The sequence below is a fragment of the Pollicipes pollicipes genome, unplaced genomic scaffold (assembly GCF_011947565.3).
Source record: "Pollicipes pollicipes isolate AB1234 unplaced genomic scaffold, Ppol_2.1 Scaffold_5724;HRSCAF=6776_pilon_pilon_pilon, whole genome shotgun sequence".
Taxonomy (NCBI): Eukaryota; Metazoa; Arthropoda; class Thecostraca; order Pollicipedomorpha; family Pollicipedidae; genus Pollicipes; species Pollicipes pollicipes.
In genome coordinates, this window is record NW_023596746.1 from 35,986,714 (window position 1) to 36,012,617 (window position 25,904).

General features: G+C 48.5%; 1 protein-coding gene across 1 annotated transcript in view; it reads left to right on the top strand.

Annotated features, from left to right (window-relative positions):
- LOC119103881 (hemicentin-2) overlaps positions 1-25,904 on the top strand; it is an 86,133-nt gene that overhangs the window by 41,866 nt on the left and 18,363 nt on the right. Inside the window, exons 3-5 of the mRNA XM_037227562.1 lie at positions 5,585-5,724; positions 7,623-7,827; positions 20,870-20,997. Of these exons, the coding sequence (XP_037083457.1) occupies positions 5,585-5,724; positions 7,623-7,827; positions 20,870-20,997 (473 nt within the window). The remainder of the gene's footprint in view (positions 1-5,584; positions 5,725-7,622; positions 7,828-20,869; positions 20,998-25,904) is intronic.

Sequence of the window (25,904 nt, forward strand, 5' to 3'; positions counted from 1 at the left end):
AGCTAACACCTTATGGTGGTGAATGGAAAATTATCGACCGAAAAAGCCTATTCACACGCACATTTTTTCGAACATCGCTACGCCTTGACTTGCGTTAATCGATGTAAGACATGCCATGTCTATCTTGCCTTATTTGTGCTGACGAACACACTAAATCTAGGAGGGTGCGATTAATAATTCCTGGTCTAACCTTGCCTACGAGCCAACTACGCTTAACGGAACCACGAACTGGCTTATTCTCATACCACCCAACTGATTCTTCTCCGATGCATTCATCTATCGCATGTCTCTAATTCGGAGCTTGCCCCGGACCGTCGGGCCCCGTCACTCGTGTTCCGCTAATCGCTGCCGACATCCTCCGCGCTGACGCCTCTCGTGTTCGGCGGGCTGTCGGCTCTCATGTCGGCGCCGCCGACAGCTGGCCAGTGGGCACCACCCTCAGCTGCTCCCCTCTGCTGTGCGCTGAACCAGAACGAGTGGACCTGATTACGCAGAAGGGCTACTCTCGGGCGTTAGCGCATTCCTGGAGATCGTCCAATGTCCAGCAGCGATGGCGGGACGCAATCGGACATCGGCAACGAGACCGAAATATGGGCGGTCGATAGCCGAAAACTAACTTCTGTGAACAGCCACTCTAAAAGTTTCATTAATGACGACCGCATCCGGTGATGTCAACAGTGCTTTGAAGGGAAGGGTAAGTAGGCTTGCGGGCAAGTCTTAGGCTTAGGCGACGGAACCTCGCAGCGTCACAAAAAGGCTGTCATCTTTGATTGCTGTTCTGCAAGATTAAAGAAAATATTCCACATTTGAAGGTGTGAGAGCAAGCGTCATATATGATGAAACAACCTCGCATAAAGCTATTGATATACTTTTAAGTGTAAACGGCTGCTTTAGACAACACAAACTCCCTTTTTAGGAAATATGTCCTTCAATACATCATGGCTTCATTGCACAATCGAATCTCACACAACCGTGACTGAAAGCCAACTGACGGCCGATATGTCCGGAAATGGTGGCCACAAAAACAGATATAAATGACTCGACCATTAGATTTGTGTTGACCTCGATGGCTGCACGACCAATGGAATGCCAGGATTTGAATGGCGGTATTATGGCGTCATGGATACCTGGATGACTTGAAATAATCCGCACGAAATAGTCTGGACATGTTCGTGGCCGGATGGCTCGAGAACTAAGGGGGCTAGGTCTTGTGAAGGGCAGAGATGCGAAGCACACCGAAAGATCTTCCAGACGGCCGTCAGTTTAAAAATACTCACAAACATAGAACACTCGCTTTAAAGTGAATGCTTCATATTTGAAAATATTGAACCAACATGCGATCCCATTAAATAAGATCATTTGCAACTGAAGAGATTTGGTCAATATCAAACTTATACCTTTGAGTGGAAAAGAGTGCTGTGGACAAGAGCATTTCCCTATCTATTTTAGTCTCTATCTTCTCTATGCGTCTCAATATATTAATGTTTGACTGTGTCATGGACCGTCTGGATGACATTAAGGTGCTGCCAAACAAGCCGTGTAAAACTGCCGCCCTAGCACTCTTTTATAGTACTTTAACCGCCCGGAAGGTGGTCTTGGCGGTGCTGGAGGTATGGCCGTGGCAGGGCTGAGCCAGTCATTGGTATGCGTTGATGCTTTGGCCCTTTGTCGTCTTGTCTCTGCATATTTATTGCCGAGTCTTAAATTGTTTCCTTGTTCTCGCAAACTTGATTATGGCGCTTTTCTTACAGTATTCGATTGCAAGTCCTATTTCCGTATTAACTGATGAATATTTCCAGCTTCTTGTATGATGAACAAAAAACGTGATTCGTGATTAAGATTTGAACAATCCGCACAACGTTGGTTGAGAGCCAATTCGCGACCGTAATGCCTGGAAATCTTGCTCACGAACGGCATACATGACCGGCTCGACGGTTATATTCTTGTTGGTCTTGAACGACACATGGCGAATGGGGCGTCAGGTTTGAGTGACGTTTCTATGGCCATTATTATTGTTACTATATTATTATTTGTGCGGATTATATTATTTGTGCCAGAATGATCTTGTAAAAATCTGCACGAAATAGCCTGCACATCTTCGTGTACCAAACAGCTAGAGGATTTTAGATCTTAAGAGGGGCATGGCTGTGAGCTGCATCGAATAATCTTCACAATGTAAGTTGTTCAGTGCATTCACGAGAAACCTTATTGACATAGATAAGACAGTATTAATAGCCTTATTCCTCAGATAAAAACAAGGAGAATGGGAAGTAGATTAGTAGATATTTCGGCAGCATGCTTTCATCAAAACAACAGCAGAAGTGGGGTTAGTTCTTCTATGGTTTCGATAAATGCATGTTGCCGAAATATCAACCAGTGTATTTCTACATTCTACTGGTTTTTCTCATAGGAATAAGGCTATTACTACTGTCTTATCTTCACAATGTCTTTCTGTGTAAAACCCACACGAGTGTAGAGCACTCCGTTTAAACGGCGACATGCCAGAAAACGGCAGCACAACCAGCTACGCCCAAATCCGAGGCGCAGTTGGTCGGCAGCGTTGGTCACCAACGTCCCTTGGCACTGCGCCCGAGGCGCTTTGGGTCTGCAGTGGTGACCGCGCCATGGCGTGTTGGTCAGCCCGGAGCCTCCGTTGCCGTCGCGCGGTCCCGGCGGGCCCCAATCGACTAACCCCAATATACGAGCGCCGGCTGCCGGCGCGCCGGCTAATCGCCGCCGGCGTCGGTGGACTAATGAGGACAGATGGAGCGGCCGGGGTTGGCGTCACCAGGCGGTCCACGTTGGCGGTGCGGAGCGCTGCCCCCAGCCAGTCGCGGCCCACGTGCCGGGCGTGCTCAAATACCCCGGTGATCAAAGTGTTTCCGGCGGCGAAAGAGATCCAAGGGGCCGAGTGGGCGGCTTTGAGTGACTGACGATGGCATCGCGCAACGATCGCTGCCCACGTCAGCGCACGTCTGTCCACGTCAGTGCATGTCTGCCCACGTCAGCACACGTCCATCAGCACACGTCTGCCCACGTCAGCGCACGTCCATCAGCACACGTCTGCCCACGTCAGCGCATGTTTACCCGCGTCAGCACAGGTCTGCCCACGTCAGCGCACGTCTGTCCACGTCAACACACGCTTGCACACGTCAGCGCACGTCTGCCCACGTCAGCGTATGCCTGTCCACGTCAGCATACATCTGCCCACGCCAGCACACGTCTGCCCACGTCAGCGCACGTCCGTCAGCACACGTCTGCCCACGTCAGCGCACGTCTACCCACGTCAGCGCACGTCTGTCATCGACAGATCGCTGGTGGACACTTTGGCCCTTCCAGCATGTGAATTCTGGCACTGGCCTCTGCCGGTCCTGCGGAATTCGGACAGCTCCGAAGAACGCCCCGCTTACGGTAGCTGACATTTAGGACTGTTCCGGTCGTGCTGTCGACTCTTCGTTTTAGTCGTCGCAGTCTCTGATCTTTTGAGTTCAAAGCGAACGTGAGGCGCTTTTTCCCGCTGGAATCCTCGACCCCTCCGTCAGCACCGCTAGGTATGCGAATGGGACTGGATTAGTTTCAAGATGCGAGGCACTCCACTAGGAGGGGAGTGTAAAATGTTTCGTTTTGTATTTAGTATTAGTATTATGTTGAAGGATTGTAGACTTCTCGCCAAAGAAGTATCCAATTGGATCCAAAACTTCCTCAACAACCTACCGCATTTCCAAAAGCTTTTCTAAAATTCTTGGATCCGATTTCGCGTAGCCATGTGCCACACCATCCGCGTTAGGCCAAGTTCGGCCGCACTCGCACCAATTCATCCATGTAAGCCCTGATCGCCATGCAGCCCAGTGAAGAGTTCCGATGGCCCACTAGTCCCACGGGAGGCATTGGTCCACTCAGACGATGGCGTCGATAACCAGCCAGCAGCCTCATTCCGGAGACTGTCCGACTCGTGCTCAGCGCGCCGGCCGCAACGAATGGAGTTCGGCCGTCAGATCCTGTTTCCAATCGGAGCTAACTATTGCCAAGGGCCCGGACTGCATTGTGAATGGACCCAACGGGTTTTTCTCTTGGTTCGGAAGTGGACGTAAATGGGCTGCGAATAGAAAGTTGTGGGGATTGAGCAACATGCTTGGTTGTGGGCTGGTACTTCAATTAGTATGCTTCCATTCTCACTGTCTTTGGTGCAAGAGTCGCGCGCCAGGGGAGCGACTACAAGCCCATTTCTGATGCGACACTGTATTACATACATAAGTGATGTGAAGGACGTCAAGAGCGATTTCACATGTAGAGTTTGCCGAGCTCCCATTCTCGCTACGGCAACGACGTGAATTCAGAGCCCCCTGGTTCACTACCCTATCGATCAATGCACTACATTACACAACTATTTGCTTTCTGCATGCCTGTAAGCATTTCAGTGGTCACCTCATGCGGGGACCTTAAACCATGCGCTAAAATATACATAGAGAACTTACGAACAGGCAAGCCATAAACTTCGCAGATTGCTGCTGGGATCATTTGGACTCGACACGAGCCGAGTTGGAGACCACGCTACCATGGTCAGTGCAAAACATTCCGTTTAGTTCGGCCATTTTGCTTGGTTTATCACGCCGTAATCCCCATAAGTGTCGTGAACTGTCGAAGGCGTTGTGAGGCTCCAGGACTTTCCGAGAAGTTACGACAGCCTCGATGAATAGCTGACTTCTCCAATACGGATGAGTTAAAATTTCTTGAACCTGCATGTGGGTGGAATATGGAATGTGACAACGTTATGTGGCGCCACAAACAGCTTTATAAATCTCAGTGAATTAATTCAGGTTGTTGGCTTGTCGCCCATTGCAAACTTGTTCTTAATTTTCAATTATGCGCATGCACGATAACATGTCGAGTCTGCTTTCCACGAATTGCATAAAAAGTACGCATAGTCAAAGCGTCACTCTTAAAAAACGTGTTGATGCAAAAAGGTGTGGATAATTAAAGGGACGTTTTTTCATAGCCTGGTTACATTTTTGCTACCAAACGCGGACAGAGCTCAAAGCTAGCACTTGCTATCGTCGCTAACTGCTTGTTATAAATGTACTAGTCTAATAGCACTCAGCGTAGCTCCAGCCTCTCCGGCTCCAGCCTCTGTCAATTGTCTTTTTGCTGTGACTACAAGGAGCAAAACAACACGGTGATGCCAGAACCTCAGGCATCAGGGAAACGTTGAAACAGCTTCTGCCATGGACGGCGTGAAATTTCAAATACATGTGTTCCGTATGTAGCGTCTCCTATGCCGCCCTCGGCTGCAGTCGTGACCAAAGCCAGGGCCTTGGAAGCGCCGACCATGGAGGCAGGGCGCAGTGCAGTCGTGACCAAAGCCAGGGCCTGGGAAGCACCAACCATGGAGGCAGGGCGCTGCGGGCCGAGGCCGTACTGTACCCGTGTGACGCGCCCGCTCCTCTGCGGCGGGTGTCGTCCCGCCGCCGTCCGTCGCCCAGTACTGTGCCCACGTGACGCGCCTCCCCTCTGCGACGGGTGCCGTCCCGCAACCGTCCGTCGCCCCATACTGTGCCCGTGTGACGCGCCGGCTCCTCTGCAACAGGTGTCGTCCCGCCGCCGTCCGTCGCCCAGCTGACTTCGAGGCTCGAGTTCGACGCCGAACACTCGCCCAACGTTACGGCACGCGTGAACGGCACGGCGATCCTCAGCTGTCGGATCCGCGGCGTGAGCTCCCGACAGGTGGTGAGTGGCTGTCGAGTGTGTGCCGCCATGCTGTCGGGCGGGGGCGGCGCGGCCTCTTCAGCTGAGTACCACCGTGCGGTGCTCTTACCCCCGTCTGAAGTGGTCGGCAGGCGGTATTCTGCGACTGCGAATGTATTCTTCGAACTGCGATGGAGGAGGCAGACAGAGACGGGGGCGGGCAGGCGGGCAGGCGGAAGGGGCAGCGCTAGTGTGCTATTGGCCTAGACCATCGAACATCAATATAATTATGTACGGGCAATGCATGTCCAGGTGGTGGTGAGTCCATAAACTCTGCGACCTCCACTTACTGTGTGCATGTGCGTTTCGTATGCATTTTTCTTCTTGTTGCATAGCTGTGCCGATTGCATTGCACGCATGACATGAAATGACGTTTCCCTGCTGAGCTTTAACACCGGTGTGCACATTGCGCAAATAAACGCACGCTTTTCAAGTGTGTGATTAGCACAATTCCATTTAAGTGGATAATGTTGTGTGGCCTTGAACTCTACAGGCCTTTGAATGCCCGTCTATTTATTCAACGTAGCCTTCGACAGGCCGTCTGTTGCCATGGTGACTGCCTCTAGGCCGTCAGTTCAAGTTGCAAAGCGTTCGAACCGTTTTGACACCCACACACCCACCCACACACCCAAACACCCACACCCACCCACCCATCCACCCACCCACCCACACACCCACACCCACACCCACACCCCCCTCACGCACACACACAACACACACAGACACACATACACACACACACACACACATACACACACACACACACACACACACACACACACACACACACACACACACACACAAGTCGAGATGCTAAGATATTCAGAAAGATTTGGAGAAGGCTGGCCCTATCGATCAAACCCGACGCATCTGGTTTAACATTCAGGAAGAGTGCAAGCCACCAAACCGGCATTCAGTTTTTGCAGGTCTTAAATCGTGCTTGTAAGCATATAGAGGCTTCCACTGTGACGGTGCACACAGCTTGTGGTTATTTCGCTCGTGCCATGCAACGCATGTGCGTGCTCTTTAGATTCACCTTAATAAACTAGATGAAGAACACTGGTTGAGAGCGAGTGGAGCGAGGGTTATATTTCATAGTGCTCTACCGCTCTGTGAGCGGTTGATGACCTCAGACTTCACATGGTCCAACTTCCAACAGTCTCAGGATTCCGACGCCAATAATTAGACGAAATAGCCGACGGCCTTTCCTGAAATAGTAAGCTGACTGACATTGTGAGAAAGTTTGCTTTCACCGCCGACGCCGGTGGAATAATGCATGACAAGAAACTCAGTGGAATTGGAAATTCTCCAATGCACTGAGCTTTGATCTCGGCGGCTCTTACCGTCTAGCAAGCCGATACCAATCGAAATCAACCTCCGCCGCAGATCCTTGTTGGCCAGGTGTCCTCGGCATCAACAGAACGGGGTGGTCGGAATCCGCTGTGTCGTCCCGTCCTTTCCTATGACGTCCTGTGGCGTACTGTTATCATCCGCACAGGATGTTCTGCGTGCTCGGCGCGTCTCCGTGTGCCTGCTGTGGTCAGCACAAGGTGCCCTGAGGGCCTGACGTATCTGCAAGTGTGATGAGGTCGTCAGAACGAGACGCTCCCTGCTTGGTGCGCCGGCGGGCATCCTGGGGCATTAGCACGAGCTGCTGTGAGACTGTCGAGCTGTTGGATGTCCTAGAGCGTCAGCGCGCGGCTCTGTAAGCTGACCGTCGCCAGGTACCTGGGATCCGTCCGTGGGAGGTGCTCCGACAGACTCGTGTGTCGCCAGGTACCTGGGATCCGTCCGTGAGAGGTGCTCCGACAGACTCGTGTGTCGCCAGGTACCTGGGATCCGTCCGTGAGAGGTGCTCCGACAGACTTGCGTGCCGCCAGGTGTCCTGGGGTCGGACGTACGAAGTGCTCGTCAGCGGCCAGGTGGTGTTCGCCAGCGACGGCCGATTCCAGCCGCTGCATCAGGAGTACAGCGAGGATTGGGGCCTGCGGGTGACATCTGTGCGGCCCTCTGACGCCGGCTGGTACCACTGCCAAGTGGGCACCACACCTCCAGTCTTACACCACGTCTACCTGAACGTGGTCGGTAAGTGAGTGCTCAGTTAGCTGAGAGGGGTTTTAAACGCTGATGTGAAATTAAGACGTCGGGCCTACCGCCGTCACCGACTGGTAAAGAAGTTCTTACTTCTCTAACCGCAATAAGATGCACGGTTGAATAAATTTTTCTGCTCTGCTAGTTCATCAGCAATGTAAGGCAGTCATTTTTGGTCTGTTATGCGCCTAGACGTGCCAGAATCCGGCCATAACACTCCGATACAGCTTATTCGCGGGAGGTTTATTTCCGTCACCACCGTCGAGACATGGCCAAGTCTAATGGTTTGACACCAGTGTAGTAGATACATCACACTGGTAGCTTCCCCCTGCTGTATTTGGTCAGGCGCGTAGCACGCCCGTTCCAGCGACATGCTTACATTGCGTGTAAGATGTGCTGGATGAGCTGGCACTGGCGCCCGAACGTTGTTTTTTTCATCTTAGAATGACTGTGACCGGCCTGCTTTGCCCTCAATGCCCGAAACCAAAGAGAGCTCCGGAAGAGGCTAGAGGACAGCTCTGTTGACGGCGTAGCTCAACAGGCGATATTCCCACGATTAAGCTGAGAAACAGAAGTGCATCATTTTTATTTTGCAAGTTGCCTAGGAGTTCAAGATGATATCAACCATTTTAATTGCCATGCTGGACGACGTCGGCACGTAGGCAACGGTTGGCATATCCCACAATATGGATGATTAATGGACACATTGCCGGCGCACCTGGACTGCGCATGGGCGAGTTGATATTGACACATTTTCAGCCTTTGCACTTCCAAATGGTGCATCAGGAACAAACAGAATCTACTCGAGCTGATAAAATACTCTTGTTTCATGGTTTAGGCTTGGCGTCAAAATAATACGCCAAGTTGGAAAGCATGAGCAGTTAAGGTACTATTATTTTCTGATTTGTAGAGCATAAAACTGAAACTAACGCAAATTTGGCTTCCGGCAATCTACTACTTGGGGATAGCGCTAACGATAAATGTACAGCACATGTAGCAGTAAGACACAATCATAGCAAATAATGCTGGTCACTGTGGCCAAATTCATGGTATGATTTGAAAAGGAAAGAATAGAAAAAATGAGATGCGAAAAGATGAGATGCGCATCGTCGCTGGTATTGATCGCTTATCCCCGTGTCATGTCATGTTCAATCCCGCCCCGATCTGGATGTCCTCATCCGATCTTTTCTTGAACATCGACTTTACAAATTTTGACAGCATTTCGGCACATCCAATTGTTCATGGGCGCCTCTCAATTTGATTTGCCAGTGGCATGCCCGAACAAGTCGGCCTTCTCAGAGACATACTTTGGGATACTTATTTCTATGACCGAAGGCTTAAGTCTGACTGAAATGAGTTTTGATACCATCAGATCATCATCATAGTCAGTTGTCACACGCTTTGAAGATGGGAATGCCACAGGTGGATGTGAAGGATTTGCGACTACGTAATGCCACGACGAATACACGTCATTTTCGGTACTGATATTTGTTCAAACGGTGTGTACTAACCTAAAACCTTATAACCTTCGGCACATGACTTTTTTCCACCTCCTCCTCGCTGCAGCTGCAACACACATCAGTCAGTTACTAAAGACGCTCCACATACGCGTTACGTGGCTGACCTCCGGCCGAGCTCACTGCTCATGGTCCACATCTGAAAGGCGCCAGTGTTGTGCACAGTTTTGATCGGCTTTCAGACCGAAATTAATAAACATGATTGACTTTGTGCCATAGTTTGCCCCGCCAAACGCAATTGATTTTGTCATGTTCAGCGATTAAGCGTATTCATGCGTTGGTAGCTTTTCATACTACTACGATTGAGCTACACATTGTAACTGCTTTCGAAAAGCGCGATCTGACGGCCTATGGCGAGCAATGACGCACGATGAACAAATCAATAATTGGATGGCATCAGCCTGAATCCATTTTAACGTTTGCAAGCAGCAATGGAACTGCATCAGCTGATTGGCTGATATCATGCAAACAAACGCAAACTGAAGTCCTGGGTAAAGCGGCGCGTATTCAGCACGGGTCTTGGGATTAACTGAGCTCTGGAAATAGTTTGCATTTAATGCAATGACTCACAAATGTGAAACCTAAAACGAGAACGTTGCTGCCTTTTTCCACCTGGGAACGGATCATGGCAAAGTTGTTCGCCCTCCCCCGCCTTTGAATTTGTTGGAGGCCGGGTAGCAAGACCAAACGTGTCCCTTGATTACAAAACTTCCGTCTTAGCAAGGGGCATATGAGATGATGTGGGCTGCGGGAGAGTTAAAGCATGACCTAAGAATGTCAATATTCTTAAGAATCTCGTATGAACTTCCTTAAAAACACTGATGCACGTTTAAATAAAGACCGCGACGAATCAAGTCACCCTTTGTTCACGAGTGCAGCAGCTTTGCAACAGGTCACGTCGTTATTCGAAATCACTACTCTGCTCTTCCTACTCCTCCGGCCAACAGGGGACGATTGCCTTGGCATGCGCGGTCCCCGGCCTCATACACAACACGAATAGATGAATTCTCTCTGAGCCGGCCGCTGGAGCCCCGAGTCGGGAATCTGTCCCGTCCCGGACGAGCTCGCGTGGCGTTCGCCGGGCCGTGGCGGCGGCGGCGGCGGCGGCTGTCGCGCCGGACCCGACGGAGGTCCCCTCCCCAGGGCCTGCGGACCGACGCGTTCATTCCGGTCGACTGCCCACCCGCGGCCGGAGCTCCTATCTGGGCCAGATAAGCCGCCTGCTTAAGCCGGTTTGTGTGCCGGTCGCGGCGCGGCGCGTTCAGCGCGGCACACAAAGCCGGCGGCCGGGCCGTTCCAGACGGAGGCCAGTAAACAAACCGTTTGTAGAGTGAGCGGCTCGGGGAGCTGGCGGCGGCCGCAGGTTGTAAGTGGCTGTGCCGCTACGGACGCGGAAAACGAGCGTGTTGAGGTACGGACGCGGAAAACGAGCGTGTTGAGGCTGGGTAAGATGGACAGAGTCGAGGCGGGGATGGTCCGGCCGCGTGGTGTTTGCTACTGTGATGGTAAGCTGTGAAGGGCGTTATCGGTATTTTGATGCGAAGGAAACACGCCATGTATGCGTTTACACTCATTTCCCGACAGGCAAGTATTTCGCGACAAGCCTTAAGCAGGGCAACAGTCTTTCGTTTAAAAGGGGTTCTTCTATCGCTTGATGTCTTTCAAGTGGCAGTTTGTTATATCAAGTTCGTCTAGGCAATTTTGGTAAGATTTTAGCGCGCCCTTTTGGTGATGTGATTCTGTGTAGGACCGCGCAGAGAGAAGAACATTCACCAGCAACAAATGCCACCTTTCTGATTGTGCCTGAATGATGTATGGATGACTAATCGCGGCTTGCAGCTAACTAATAGTTTCGTGGCGCCTGTCACATAGACTCTAAGCAATTTGCAAATGGTGCACATCATTTCTAGTTATGCTGTGTACGTAATATGCCTGGTTATTTTGTATAAAGATGAGCTGTTTCGCAAACGAATGTGCTGTACTTGTCGGCACACCAGTACCATTCCAGAGTTGAAGAAATCTAGGGGCGGCCAATTTCCGATTAACGGAACCACCGACCCCGACGTGGCTTTGCACTTAGCGACTCCTTCCCTTGAAGTCCCCTGCTGGCACGCCGTCCCATCTGTCTTTCCTCGCTGCAGTATCAAGCTGTTCCACTAAGCTGCGACGGCTGGCCGGTATGGTGCTGCCACGATCCTCTGAAAGTGCTGCCACCTTTCGGAGGTCTGTTATGGCGTCTCGGTTCTGCAGGGATTGCGGAAACACTCGGTTTAACGCCAGCCGCCGCCCTGCACTATCGCTGGTAATGGCCATAGACTGCTTTTAGTGGGAGCATCAACCTCACGATGGCTGGGGATTGGCCGCTTCATTGAATTAAAAGCAGGACCAATTTGGGTCATGCGCTGTTTCACGACACTGTGTTCTCATGCTCCGACGTAATGTCGGCGTGTTGTGCGAAAGGCCTGTCCCAAAACGCAAGTGTTGATGCGGTGGAATGCTTAGGCCATTGTATCATGCATCTGGCCCATAACGCCACCGATGTCGCTGTTTGTAACGCCCACTGTACAGGGGAACGCCCCTGGCAGTCGGTCTCGATCTACACACCTTGGCTCTTGTACAGCCTGCGTTCTGCCGACGAGCTACGACACTCTGGCATTCGCGCACGAATCACCGGAACGAGGCGTTATACCGTGACTTGCTGACGTTGTCTATAGCCTCTTATCTTCCTGGTCAGGTACTCTGCCTGATTCGATTATTTATAGATAATATTAACATTATTGAAACAAAAAAGAAGTCGTTAAACGTTTGTGAATAGTTCTATGCGCTGAACAGGTTCGCAAGCGCGCTATTCCCCCAAACCCATCCACACCACGCCCTGTCCGCTAGCGCGGTGCCCATGACGGGCCCTGCCGACTCACACAGTGCCCGTGACACGTGCCCCATGTCACGGCACCCGTCTCACGTCCTTCCCTTCGACAAGGTGCCAACAACGCGAACAGCTCCACAATAGTGTGCCTAGGACATGTCCTGCACGATAACACGGTGCCTGTCACGCGGCCCGCCTGCTAACACGTTACGAGTCACGGTCCTGTCCTGTCCTCTGATACGATCCCACCCGTGCCACGCCAGCTGTCCGCTGCGGTACCTTCAGCAGTAGGAGCTGTTGGCGTGTCATCAAGCCGCTACGGCGCGTCTCGTGCATCTGCGTTTAGGTAACTTAAGCCGCATCAAGGTCTGCTTTCGTCCTATCAGTCATCAGTCGATCAGTCTTTTATCCCCTCCGTCGGATATCTGGGTATAGTTCACCTGTTCTTCATTCGGACGAGCACCAGCATGCGCTGAACACGAACGGTTAACTGAGGCTCCCTCGCACTTTTAGCAGCAGACAAACATTCGTGGTATGAGTGTTAGGTTTGCCGAAAACAAGTTTTTCCAGAAAGCATGCCTGCCCAATATATGCATGCATGATAGCCTAGCTAGCTACCTGCCTGCATAGCACCTTTACGGCACGACAAAGAGTAAATTGCAAAAAGTTGAAATGCTAGACATGCTGACGTTTCGTTCTTTTTTCAATTCAGTCCCGATATTTTGATTGGATAAACTTCTTTAATCAACGCCCATGCCGAGCGGTACCCATTGTCTGAGCCCTGACCGTCCATCCAAACGGGACATTCCTGTCTAAGGGCTGAGTTTGTGGGCGCTTAAAGTATTGCAATGATCAGCATGATCCCCTGTCTTATCTTTTCGTCTGACGTTAAGCCCGGCCACTGCCAGCGGTCAGAGTTCATCCCAGACAGAGAGAAACAGCGAGCGCCTGAAGCAAATGGAACCCTTCCCACCACCGGTGGATGAATTGGAAGGCAGCCACTGTAACCAACTGGACTACCGGGACGCATTCTTCATTGATAGCGTTCGTGTTTGGCGTAGACTTTCTTCGTACGCCTGTGTGTCCTTATTAAAACGCGACTTTAACTATGAAAAAGTGCATGCGTAGCAAACTAGGTGCTAAATATCGCGATGGTGAAAATTACGATGCAGATTAGTGTCGTGACAAACAGCGGTAACGGAGCGGCGAGCCGCTCCTCTTGCACGAATGCGTGCGGTGTGAAGTGTTTCAAAATGTGTTGAAGCTCCCGGGAGAAATATGCGGGAGACTTACGGAGTTCCAAACAATTAGTTATAGCAACAAATACTTCCCTCGATGAAGTAAGTTGCGTCAAGCAGACAACACAAACAAAAGGTTTGCAACTATGCTTGAAGCATCAGCCCCAGCCAGAATAACGTGTTTGTGTGTCCCTCATCGTTCTCTTAAGCTCCTCCTACCTCAGTTGCCATGTCATAAGGCCAGGTCGCCTACTTTTGTTGGTTCAAAGCTGTTAAGTGCTTGTTCAATGAACGCCATCAAACCCGTAACCCCCTAAGGGTCGTTCAGAATCATAGGAGCATAGAGATCAAATCTTGACGTTTACGCTCAATTAGCCACGATATTGACCTATCTTAACACGCGCCCGGAGGGCCGACTAGATACCCTTTGCTCTGGTGGAGGGTCAATTTGATCCCCTGAGATCTCAGGAACTAAGAGAGCTAGACACACTAAATTCACAGGGTGTCTTGACTTGTACATGAACTCACTTAGGTCAAAGTTTGAGTTTCTTAGGTCATGACCTTCAGGTCAAATAAGGTCAAACGAGGCAAATTCCAGGTTAGTCTCTTAAGTGCCCTCAGAACCTAGGAAGCTGTTTCTGAGCAAAAAGTCACAAGCCTATTTGAGGTCAGTGACCTTGCTTGACCTTTTGAAGGTCATGGTGACCGAAATCATACGAGGCTGCTCTGAGTTTTGCATTTGAATAAGCGACAAAGATTACGCTAGGCAGTGTGCTCCTAAAACAAAATGTTGACCCGGGTCATTTTAGGTCAATGACCTGTTCTGACATCTAAAAAGTTAATGAAAGGTGTATAGTGCGGTTCCTGCCGTCAATAAATTCGAAATGAGCACCACAAACTATCCCATACAGCAAACCCTAGAGTAATAAATCAGGTTGGTTTTGACCTTGGTCTGGCCCCCATATCTGACCTTAGGTTAGCGTAATTAGCTCATTCAATATTTGTGGTACCTAATAAAGCATCTCAGAGATGTATGGCTTCGTCAAACAATCCGTTATTGTATTAGATTGGACGATTTCCTAGAAATTGCCTTCGCTGAAACCATTGCCTGACTGACCTACCATAGGTCAGCGACCTTACAATGTTTTTCTAAATTTTTGGTGTCAAACGATCCGCTATTCAGTTGTCATCAAGGCGCTATCGGTACATCTCGGGCAGTTCGCGTGTATGGCGCTTAAGCCGTGCCAAGGTCTGCTTTCATTACATCGGTCTGGTTCTGTTGGCGATCTGGATGGTGTAGTACACCTGTCCTTCATTCGGACGAGCATCAGCATGTGCTGATCACGAACGGTTAACCGGAGTACCTCTGCACCTTCAGCAACAGACAAACAAACACCCGCTGTATGAGAGTTGCGTCTGCCAAAGGCATCGAGTTTCACCTGAAGGTAAACCTGCTCAATATATGCATACATGATAACCTAGCTACCTGCCTGCATAGCACCTTTACGCCACGACAAAGAGTAAATTGCAGAAAGTTCAACTGCTAAATACGCTGAAGTTTTGTTCTTTTTAAAACTTAGACCGGATATTTTGATTGGATAAACTACTATGATCAACGCCCATGCTGAGCTGTGCCCAGTGTCTGAGCCCTGACCCTCCATCCGAACGTGACATGGTCTGAGCCCTGACCCTCCATCCGGACGTGACATTCCTGTTTAAAGGCAGAGCTTGCGGGCGCCTAACGTATCGCAATGGTCAGCACGATCCCCTGTCTTATCTTTTCGTCTGACGTTAAGCGTGGCCCCTGCCACCGGTCAGAGGCCACCCCAGAGAGAAACAGCAAGCGCCTGAAGCAGCTCGACAGCTGTCCGCCACGAGAGGATGAATAGGAAGGCAGGCGCTGTACCCAACTGCACCACCGGGACACATTTTTCATTGGTGGTGTTCGTGTTTGGCGTCGACTTTCTTCATATGCCTGTGTGTCATCAAAACGTCACTAACTGTGCAAGGTTGTGTGCGTAGCGAATCAGGTGCTAAATATCACAATGCAGATGAGCGTTATGACGAACAGATGTAACGGAGCGGCGGGCCGGTCCCTCTTGCACGAAGGCGTGCAATGTGAAGTGTTCCAAAATGTGTTCAAGCTGCCAGGAGAAATATGCGGGAGACCATAAGACTTCCGGGGTTTCAAACAATTAGTTTAGCAACAAATACTGCCCTCAGTGAAGTAACTTGCGTCAAGCAAACAACACAAACAAAAAGTTTGCAATTATGCTTGAAGCATCAGCCCCAGCCAGAATATCATGTTTGTGTATCCCTCATCGTTCTTTAAAGCTCCTCCTACCTCGGCTGTCATGCCATAAGGCCAGGTCGTCTGCTTTGGTTTATTCGAAGTTGTTAAGTATTTGTTCAATGAACGCCATCAAACCTGTAACCCCCTAATGGTTGTTCAGGATCACAGGAGCATAAAGATCAAACCTTGACGTTTAAGCTTAATTAGCCACGATATTGTCATGTCTTAAATCACAAGTACAGGCATGCTGGAAAAATAACTAACCCTGGCACCTTGCTGACATGTTAAAACGCACCTCAAAATATGGAAATTTGTGTGAATAGTGGTATCAATATTTTTCGTCATCGTCATACGCTGCCAATGGTGGCAAAACCATGTAAGGGTGCAAGGGGCAAACAGGAACGTCCAATATGCACCGCCATCCTGAGGCACATCAATGAAATTTCACTATAATGACCCCGGATGACCATAAACTAGCCGTAAAAAGCGAAGGGGGGGGGGGTATTCTGACATAGACCGGCTTCATTCTGTGTTCATCTGAAGGATGTGTGGCAATGGCTATCTGGTTTTATTTTGTTAAACCCAAACCGGCAAGTCAGTCATTGCCGTAACTTTAAAGATCCGGAGGAAATCCGGCAGCTTACGTAAAAGACTATTAAACCGTTTGAATAGTTGCTTTTACATTTCCGATGTGAGATCAGCATGCAGTTAAGCCCCAAACCACGACGAAAGCCATTTAAATTAGTAAATAATAAGACAGGTCAGCGCATACGCAATGATTTTACGCATACGCAAATGATTGCTGTGCAATATTTATTGTTTTACGTGACGTACAGGAGAAAAATCAGCAGTCTGGGGTCCAACGCCAGGAAAGAGATGAGCGAAGAGGCTCAATTTCAATCGACTCTCGTGTTGGGTCGTATATGGTCTGGTTTTAATCTGCCCTCGTTTCAGACGTTCGGGGGTGATGAACGCGTCTTTTTGCAGCCGATCAAATTCCTACGGGAAAATTGTCGCCAGCGGCGTAACGCGATCCCACACGGCTTGAAATGGCAATGACGTCCATGCCCAGCAGCGTCATCAGGAATCGACGCGTCACCGAAATCATTTGCTACCACTGCAAGTTGCAATATCATGCAAACAACAGCAGTTATGTTATGTCATTGAAATAACTCCAAAATAACTGCTTCTGCGAAGAATGCAGGCACATCGGCCCTAGACAGGGGGTTAGCACAATCACAAAAGCAGTCTTCTTCCACCATCTAGACTTGCCACGGCCTGACGTATAAGTTTTATCTACGGTTGGATTTGCTATCTGCTTGCTATTTAGCAGGGGCCTCTGGGTAACCAAATGAAACCTAGTGAATAGGTAGAGGATGGACTCTTCTCATTTAGCACGGACCTTTTTATTGACGCCGCACGGAGCAAAACCAGCGCGCTGTTTTGGAGGAAAGCTGAAAACAGATCGAACTACGTGCTGTTATACTTAAAATTAAACGAGAAATACAATTGTTATATTCCATATTGCTACGCAGCATAGCTTTGTACATATGAACACACAAAGCTAAAGAAGTCTGATTTTCAGGAACATGTTGTAATTTACTTAGTCTAGCAGAGTCAAGTAGTCACATACAACCTATTACACCACGTAAGATCTCGTTTTGTTGTTTTTTATCCATAATTTTTTTCCAAATGGTTTGCATGGGTGCCTTCGGATTCAGAGTACCTGCTAAGCACGGCTTGTTGCGTGTACCCCGAACCCACCACCCAAGCGTGCCGTCCAGTTCAACAGCTAATTTTGCCTCCGCCCTTTCGCCAGACAGGAATGCGGAGGGATTTACGTGCCGCGCAATGCTGCGACACGGCCGCCTCGGGTCTGGGTTGAGCCTCGTTGGCCAGTTGCCAGCTGGCCTTTCCGTTTCAGCCTGATTTGGGCGCCCTCAATGCTGATTCCTCCCTCGAATACTTCAACTAGGGAGATTACGAAACATGAGTAGTTAGAGACTGGAACACAAAGCCTATCTTTTCTAGGATTCATCCGCTGGCCATGACCACATTACTGCTCAAATAAAAGTGTTAAATAGAATATAAAATATTCAAGAATAGAATTTACCTGCGATCAAAACAATGCGGACTAAATGTATTGACCAACAGATTTAGGGGAGGCATTTTTATGAGGCTCATGGCTTGCTTTTCTCCTTTATCATGAATACAAATTGACATCCTCTTGTATGATGCCACAACCAGACAAACAATCTTGTTTTCTTCTACCAGTGTGGGTTCCATTTAAGTCAGACCGTCTGCTCTCACAACCTGCACTTCATATGAATAGTGGCCATATTGGGAGTTGTATCAGAAGCTGTTTCACGTCAGTGATAGCAAAAACACTTATAAGGCATATTACATTTACATTTATGCAAATATGCCCATAGATGCCAACAACTTAGGCATATGAATGAGGACTGCAGGGTGACTCATTTTCAGGGTATTTCCTGTTACAAACAACAGGAGCACTATTATCAGCAAATAGCCAAAATTGTTCACAGAGATAACCAAATGCCAATTTCGACTGAGCCTATTTGGAAATGGGACCAAAATCCCTCCCCAAATCATCTCCTATTTCAAGAAAACGTCTTGGGTGAGCGGGCGATGGCAATGGAACGTCTGCCCCCCCCCCCCCCATATCATCGCCTTCATTTCTCACACCACCTTATTCCTTACCCCTCGTTGCATGCATCATTGGCTATCGCATCAGTTTCCAGCAGCCAAGATTAATACCGAGAAAAGGTTTACCTTGGATTTGGAATTGTCACTACAATTCTAACAAATCATTAATTGAATGATTTCATTCCAAGCAGAGGCATGGTCTTCAAAAATACGTGTGGGGTGTCTGAGCAGTGAAAACATGTCATCTTCCTCCAAAATATTTCTGTCTTTCCAGATCTGACTTGCTTCTTTATAAACATGAGAGCTGTAGGGCTCAAGTGATTAGGAATCAGGTACCAACCCTTATTTAAATATTTTTAGTAGTAGCCATGCTCATTCAGGAACGGAGCACCCATGGAATCGCTTGGCACTTCAGAAGCATTCTCATCCGTCATTTCCTGTCAGCACCGAACCTGCGGTTCTCTTCAAACGAAGGAAGGCTAGGTGCTTACGACTGCCAGGGTGAGTCAACAGTTTCTTCTGTCACTTTTCTGTGCTGTGAATAAACAGCCATTTCGGTTGCTTTTCTGTGTCTTGAAAAGGCGGCCTGAATAATCACATATCAATTTATACCTTGAACGAATCATCTGGCCGACTTTTCCTGGACTGCCGATCAATTAAGTCAACAAGGCCCGAACATTCGACCTAGGAAGGTATTCATGAAATTTCGATGCGAATGCGGCTTCCAAAGCCCCACTGCATTGAATGTCACCACCAACCTCACATTCATCTCAGTTGCACCGCAACCATTGAAACATGGCCTTGCGGCCAAATGAATCGCCACATCTAGATGTTAATCGGTATTTTCTGCTGTCTTTTTTGGAACAATGAGAGTCGGCTGGTAAGAACAGCGAATCGGCCCACCGTCCGGGCCAAAGGAAGTATGCTGATTTGTCGCCGACCTGTCACCAAAGTGAGCGAGCAACTAGATATTATAGGATATTTTTGTCGTCGAGCTGGGATTGCGCCTAAGAATGACACCATGGGGCCGCAGAGTGCGATTAAGGGTCTGTACAAAAAGCCTTGCTGATGTTGTGAGATTAAATGTTCAACCATTGAAGCTCCATGTACAGTTGTGGAATGCGCGCTTAGAATGCGGCTACGAAAGAATACAGAAGCATTCTTTCGTAGCCGTCACACAAACTTTCGGTTGAAAACATTTTTTGGCACCAAGCGGCACGTAAAATGCATATTTGTGTCGCCAGCCTTACCCACCAAGCCGGCAATTGATATCAGCCCGCGTGTTGCCGGTGACGTCACGGTCCTGTAGCGATGGCTCTGGTTACGTCACTGTTCTGTGGCGATGGTTCTGATGACGTCACTTCTTGTGGCGACGGTTATGCAGCACTCCGGAAATGGTAACATAGAGTAAATAATAAGGTCGATAGGATCACAATAAAGTGCATGTAAATATTTTTTGTCCAAATCAACCTAATGTTTCTGTTGGTTGCAAAGGCATTTTTATTTCGCAACTTGTGTTCATTATTTTGAGCATTTTATAAGGTGTACCTCCATAAAAAGCTGTCTTGTTTGTAAGATCGTGGATGCAGAGACGTTTTCGGAGACCACGTGGAGAGGTTTTTCACACAACCTTGCCTGGCTTGGCCCTCTGCTACCGCACATAATCTGTATTTGTGTCTCGTGCGGGGAACAAAGCCCTTGCATTGAAGGAGCTCCCCTAAAAAGAATGGCCGACGAAATTGCATTCCGGCTTTGATATTAAGCGCTATTTGCCGTCGTTTCCGGCCGTACACCGACCGCTATGGATGACAGAAGGGATGATTTAGTGGGCTGGCAATGGAGACCAGGCCCGGCAGATTGACCACTCGGCCGTCTCGCCGGCCAATTGAGCCCTGCCTTTATCGCAAATGCCGCTCCGGGCGATGGCTTAAGGAGATTTAGTGAAAGCTTTACGTGCGCGAGGAGTGAGATTAAGTGAAGGTAGTACGTAGTCATGAAACGGATTTCCATCCTCATGCTTACGAAATCGCCTCGAGAATTAGATTAGAGCCAGAGAGAGGTAGAGCTTTCTTTAAAGAGCGATGGGTTACTGATGGGGATGCTGAACCGTGATCAGGCGGGGAATCGTTGCATTACTCAGGGCCACCACGGTCAGAAATACGTCTGGCCACTTAAAAGCACGCCTGTGTCATTTCGCAACCAGTTCGCAGCACTCCACTAGCAGAGTGAGTAAACGTAGCAGATCAATTTAAACATGAGGTGCACATACATACGCATTCATAACTTGTAACTGGTGTCTAAAATTAACTACACAAAGCGGGATCATGATCCACTGAGCGATTCCTGAGATCTTGAAAGTAGTTCTTGAAAGAAGCAATACCACTTGTGATACCCGCTGGCAGTGGTGCCCCCAAAATGTGACATAAATGCAATTTGACACGTGCCTATTTTTCAGACCCCAAAGTGGAGATCGTCGGTGGTCCCGAGCTCTTCATTAATAGGGGAAGCACGGCTAACCTCACGTGCATCATCCGGAATGCGCACAGAGTTCCAGACAATGTCCGGTGGACGCATGACAATAAGGTCAGTCAAGGACACGTCGATTTGCACTGGATCATACTTCTATCGCCACAGTGAAGAGATATGCGCTTTTATGCTAAATACTCAGACAAAGCTACATCACGCGAAGATAATGTGCACGTGCTGTAATGTCGGCTGTTGTCCAAGCGTTGCGTAAGCTATTGATGACTTGCCTCGTCAGATTTGTGGCTTTCTCCGGTCGTCGCTTCCCAAGACATTCTCGCAGCTGGTCGTCCCCTCCCAAGACACTCATCTCCCCCCGTTGAGTTGAATGGGCTTTTAAACTGCTGCATCAACAGAGCTTGCCCACGCCCCACCAAGCGACATAAGGGTTATTCCGCGTCTCAGTGAGAGAGCACACTTTCCGGGCGTGTCATACCCAACTGCAGCTAATCGGGCCACAAGGTCTGAGTGGGCACCCTCATTCCACTCAGTCTGGAGGTCATGTTGCGTTTGGTAAATGTGGCCCAATGGTGTCTCGACTGGCTCGTAATGTGTAGTCGATTGAGACCCTAACTGCCCAAAATTACCGTTCCGTTTGAGTAAAGACGGCTGTTTAGTCGATGATGAGTACCCCATATATATATATATATATATATATATATATATATATAAATGTGTGTGTATGTGTGTGGGGGTGTGGGGTGTGGGGTGTGGGGGTGTGGGTGTGGGTGTGGGTGTGGGTGTGGGTGTGGGTGTGGGTGTGTGGGGGTGTGTGGGGGTGGGTGTGTGGGTGTGGGTGTGGGTGTTTGTGTGTGTGGGTGTGGGTGAGTGTGCATGTGTATAAGGCGTAAGTGATACGGGCGTTGGAAAATGTTTTTACCAGTCGGCTCTTCTAAAAATTTTCCGTACACATCAGCCTTAACCCTAGATGACACTCAGTATTTCGCCATCTTGGTGCGGACTTCTAATGCGGCCTGTTGTTGAGTTTACACCCGATGCACCGCTGCAAATAACCAAAAGGGCAGAACCGCGATGGTAGTCCCGCACATGATCTACATCATTTGTTAAGATAATCTTCGATATTTCAAATGGTTGACGTAAGTTTGCCTCAAGCGTAGTCCAACGCTTGTTTTGCTGACCTCACCGAACTTTCCAAATGCCTATAAACAAAGATGATTCAAGTCACAGCACATCGACGTTCACTTTCAGCAGATGGTGTGAGATCCCCAGAAGACATTGCATAACCTGGCGTAAACTTGACATTGAATGATCAATATTCACGTGTGACGATGATATGGACTCACTGTGGCATACCTTCTGTATGCTTATTTGTTTGGTCTATTTTTAAGGCATGATCTGGGGTGGCATCGACTTTCAATGACATTTGCATCAGCACTGAAGCACAAGGGAAGACGTGAAAATGTATTTAAGAAAGCATTGCGAGCCAACGTCTCTCCACATGTTCGCCGCACGGAATTTGAAAACTGCTTGCAGATAAATGATATAGCATGGCGGGACGGAATCAATTTGCAGTTCAGATATGAATGGCCATATCATCAACGTAGTTTCATTTTGATAGAGTGCTCCGTGCGGTTTGGTAAATGTCTTCCAAATTTCAAAGTGCAGCATCGGCCCGCACCCTGTGCCAGCGATGTCTTAACAACACAACATTTTTTGCGATTGCTGTTGCTATTGCTTTTTGTTTGAAAATGCTGTTGCAGTTATTGCACTCTCTGTCGCATATATCATTCTTGGCTAGCGATGTGTAGCAACGCAAGCACGGAACAGATGAACAAGAGTGAAATCGTTTTGCCCAGGAATAAATGCCTATAAGTTACACGCAACTGTGTAGCACCGCCAGCATGTAAACCATCTTACGCGTGTAAAACCGCATTCGAGATGTTTGAGGCAGCAACATGTGGTGGCAACTTACGTGCCAAAATTGCGATAAATTCATCTTGCGAGATGGTTAACACGCTCTGACTCGCCAGGAGGCAACCAATGTTCCTGGTTTATATGATTGGTAACGTCTTTTCTATCAAGTTAAAAGCAAACGAGACGTGCTGCACATGTGAGTGCATTCTAAGTGACTTCTATTGCCCACGATGATGGCGGTCTAATAAGCTAAATAAATAATCGCGCAGTGAAATATGTGATACGCCTTATTGTGAGAAATTGAATGAAAGAGGACGTAAGCCGATGCTTAGCGGCTGGCAACTTCAGTCATAGATATCTGTTCGTAAAACACCTCATATAACTATGCAGAAACCATTTCAGTTTCACGACTAATAAATCACAGTTCTTTCCCATCAATCAAAAATCGTGATATACTCTGCAAACCGAAACAACATTTATTCAAACAATTTATCAAGTGCAAACATTTGAGGCCGGATACACCATTTTGTGACAAGTTCTTTGGTAATGGCAGAAAGACGTCTTCTAGAACCACTCCTATAGCACCGGGCCTTAGCTTTTTCATGTAAGCATTGACCATCAACGCTACTTTCTTGCTTCTGAAGTAGGCGTCCTTACCGTCATCCACCACCTCAGCTGATGGGTGCTCTGCGGAACAGCCTACCGAGCTCTACGATGCCACACTGTACCGCAGTACGTCACGACGCTGCAGGACAGCATACCGGGACCCCACCCGGTTCATTTCAGCGAGCCAACCAAATTAGAACAGAAACGCCCAGCTTCTGGAGGTGAACTTGGGGAAATCTGCCCAGGAAGAGAAGTCACTGTGATGGTGTCTGCTCACAGTCGTCTCATATTGTGACCGAATGTTAACGGGCGTGCTCTTTTTCGCCACATTTTTTTTTCTAACCACGTGGACTGTGGAACCTTTTCCAGTTAGCTTCGCTCCGCTGACGTGACCCTTTTTGCGACGTAATATGAATAGCGCGCCTCCCCTTGTCGCGCTGCTTTATTATGATCCTGATCAGTCGGCCCAGTAATCTGTCATTCAAACTCGACACCGATATAGTTTGTGGGGCGAACTGTCGTGTCCTAAACCTAACCCATAGCCGTGACCATCATCACGATGACGAAGAAGCATTTACGTTTAGTTGTCTACGTCGCCGAATTGTGTGAGCCCAAGCTCTTGGAAACGCAGATATTTGCTGAATAGCCGCTGTTTGCTTGTTTACTTGCAACACTGCAGTTTTATTCAGTTCCTCAACTTTATTAGAACTGCGTTTATGCCGCCAATTTTCATATAAGCCATCGGCAAATCCCGCGAACTTGCTCCAAAGTTCGCGTTGCAATTTACATGCTCTCCAACTGCCCCCGGGGGCAAGTTGGAGAGGCATTCCTTTCCGTCTACCTTCCGTATTTTTATTCAACCAAGCATAATTAGGCCACTTCTGAAGTCTTCAAAACTGACGACGACATTTCTCATCCGACATTCAAACGGAGAAAAGCGTTATGGCATGATGCATTTTAAAGGATCTGACCGGCGACGGACGCGGTTCTTCCGACTCAGCTTCCCTGGCGAGCTGATAAATCCAAAACGTCTTGGCTTGCCTTCTGAATAAGCGAAGTGGGTGCTGGCTTGAAGTTCACCTTTATTTTCTCGGTTTATCTATGTGTGTTGGCTTGACTTGGTTGATCTTGAATGACTAAGGTCACCACAGACGCCATTCGTTCTTTCGAGTCGTTATTTGCTACCGGCTGACGGTCGTGCGGCCTGGCTGTATGCCAGTTTGAGACATTTTGTGTCCTTCGCCGTGATTCACATTCGAAATGATCACCAACATATCTCGTGTTTGCTACATAGCTAACTTGCACCTTCAAAGTCGCTTAGAGAGCTACTAGCAGTGTAATAAATGCATAGGATACCCGATACCCTACATTTTTGCTTTGCATAAGTCTGGCAAAGAAAGACGTGGTAGCTCAGTGGTCTGATGAATCAGGAAGTTTACACTTTAATGCCATATGTAGAAATAGTTTCGTCTTAACTAGCTTCGACCTGTGAATTGACTAGGGTGATAATTTGATGAGGTATGCAAAGCTGTTTTAACGTCTTATGCTGTCGAGAATGTTAGTGCACTGCAGTATCAAAGCTGAACTTCCCGAACGCTCAAAGCAATATATAAAAACAGAAATATGCCTCAAAAATGTTTTGGTATCAACTGCGAATTATTGTTGCTATCGGGAGACAAATTCCGGTTTCCCTATCTTTTTCCTCCTCCTATTCTTCGTTATTCCAGCGGCCACCAGTATTACACTCGTGAAGGAACACCTAAACCCACTCCGTCAAGCCATCGCTGAAGTATCTATTGATTATATGCAAAATGTTTTAAAATAGTGGCGTGTGTGGTGCCCTTGTGTTAAATCTGGATTTAGTCGCTAAATTGTCCTTTGCCTCCCATTCGGAGGCTCGAGAGGAGTCAGTGAAGAATTAACATACGAATTGCGGCAGTCTGCATACAAATAGAGTGACGCTAAGGCACACGGCGCCGGACAAATGACAGTCATTTTGTAAACAGCTAACAGACTTAAGTGTGGATTTGACACCGCTCTAGTTGCTTTGTCTCGAGACATAACAACAGCAAAATATCAAGACAGTTTCGAGAAGAGGCAACACAAGTACAGAGAGGAATGTGTATGCGGTGGCGGCAGGCTTTAGAGCGAGACAAATCAGTTCTGTTTCAACAAGGGGTCAATGTGCCGGTGGCTAATAGCCGCATGTGATGGTGTTGCGGCTGTCATTAGAGCCTGTGGTTATAGCCCATGCATTAGCATGTTCTTGTCTAGCCGCGAAATCCAGCAGGGCGCATTTACAGCTTTGATTTTTTGTCAGAACCAATAAATTCCTGTTACTGTAAAAAATGCGCCACAATTTGCCATACGCTCTAACTATAAGGCCCACTAAGCTTTACTAATGCTCACCAACTATACAGCGATCGAAAAAAAAAACACTGAAAATAACTAAATGATGCCTGATGCCTTCCTAGGGAACCTTATCA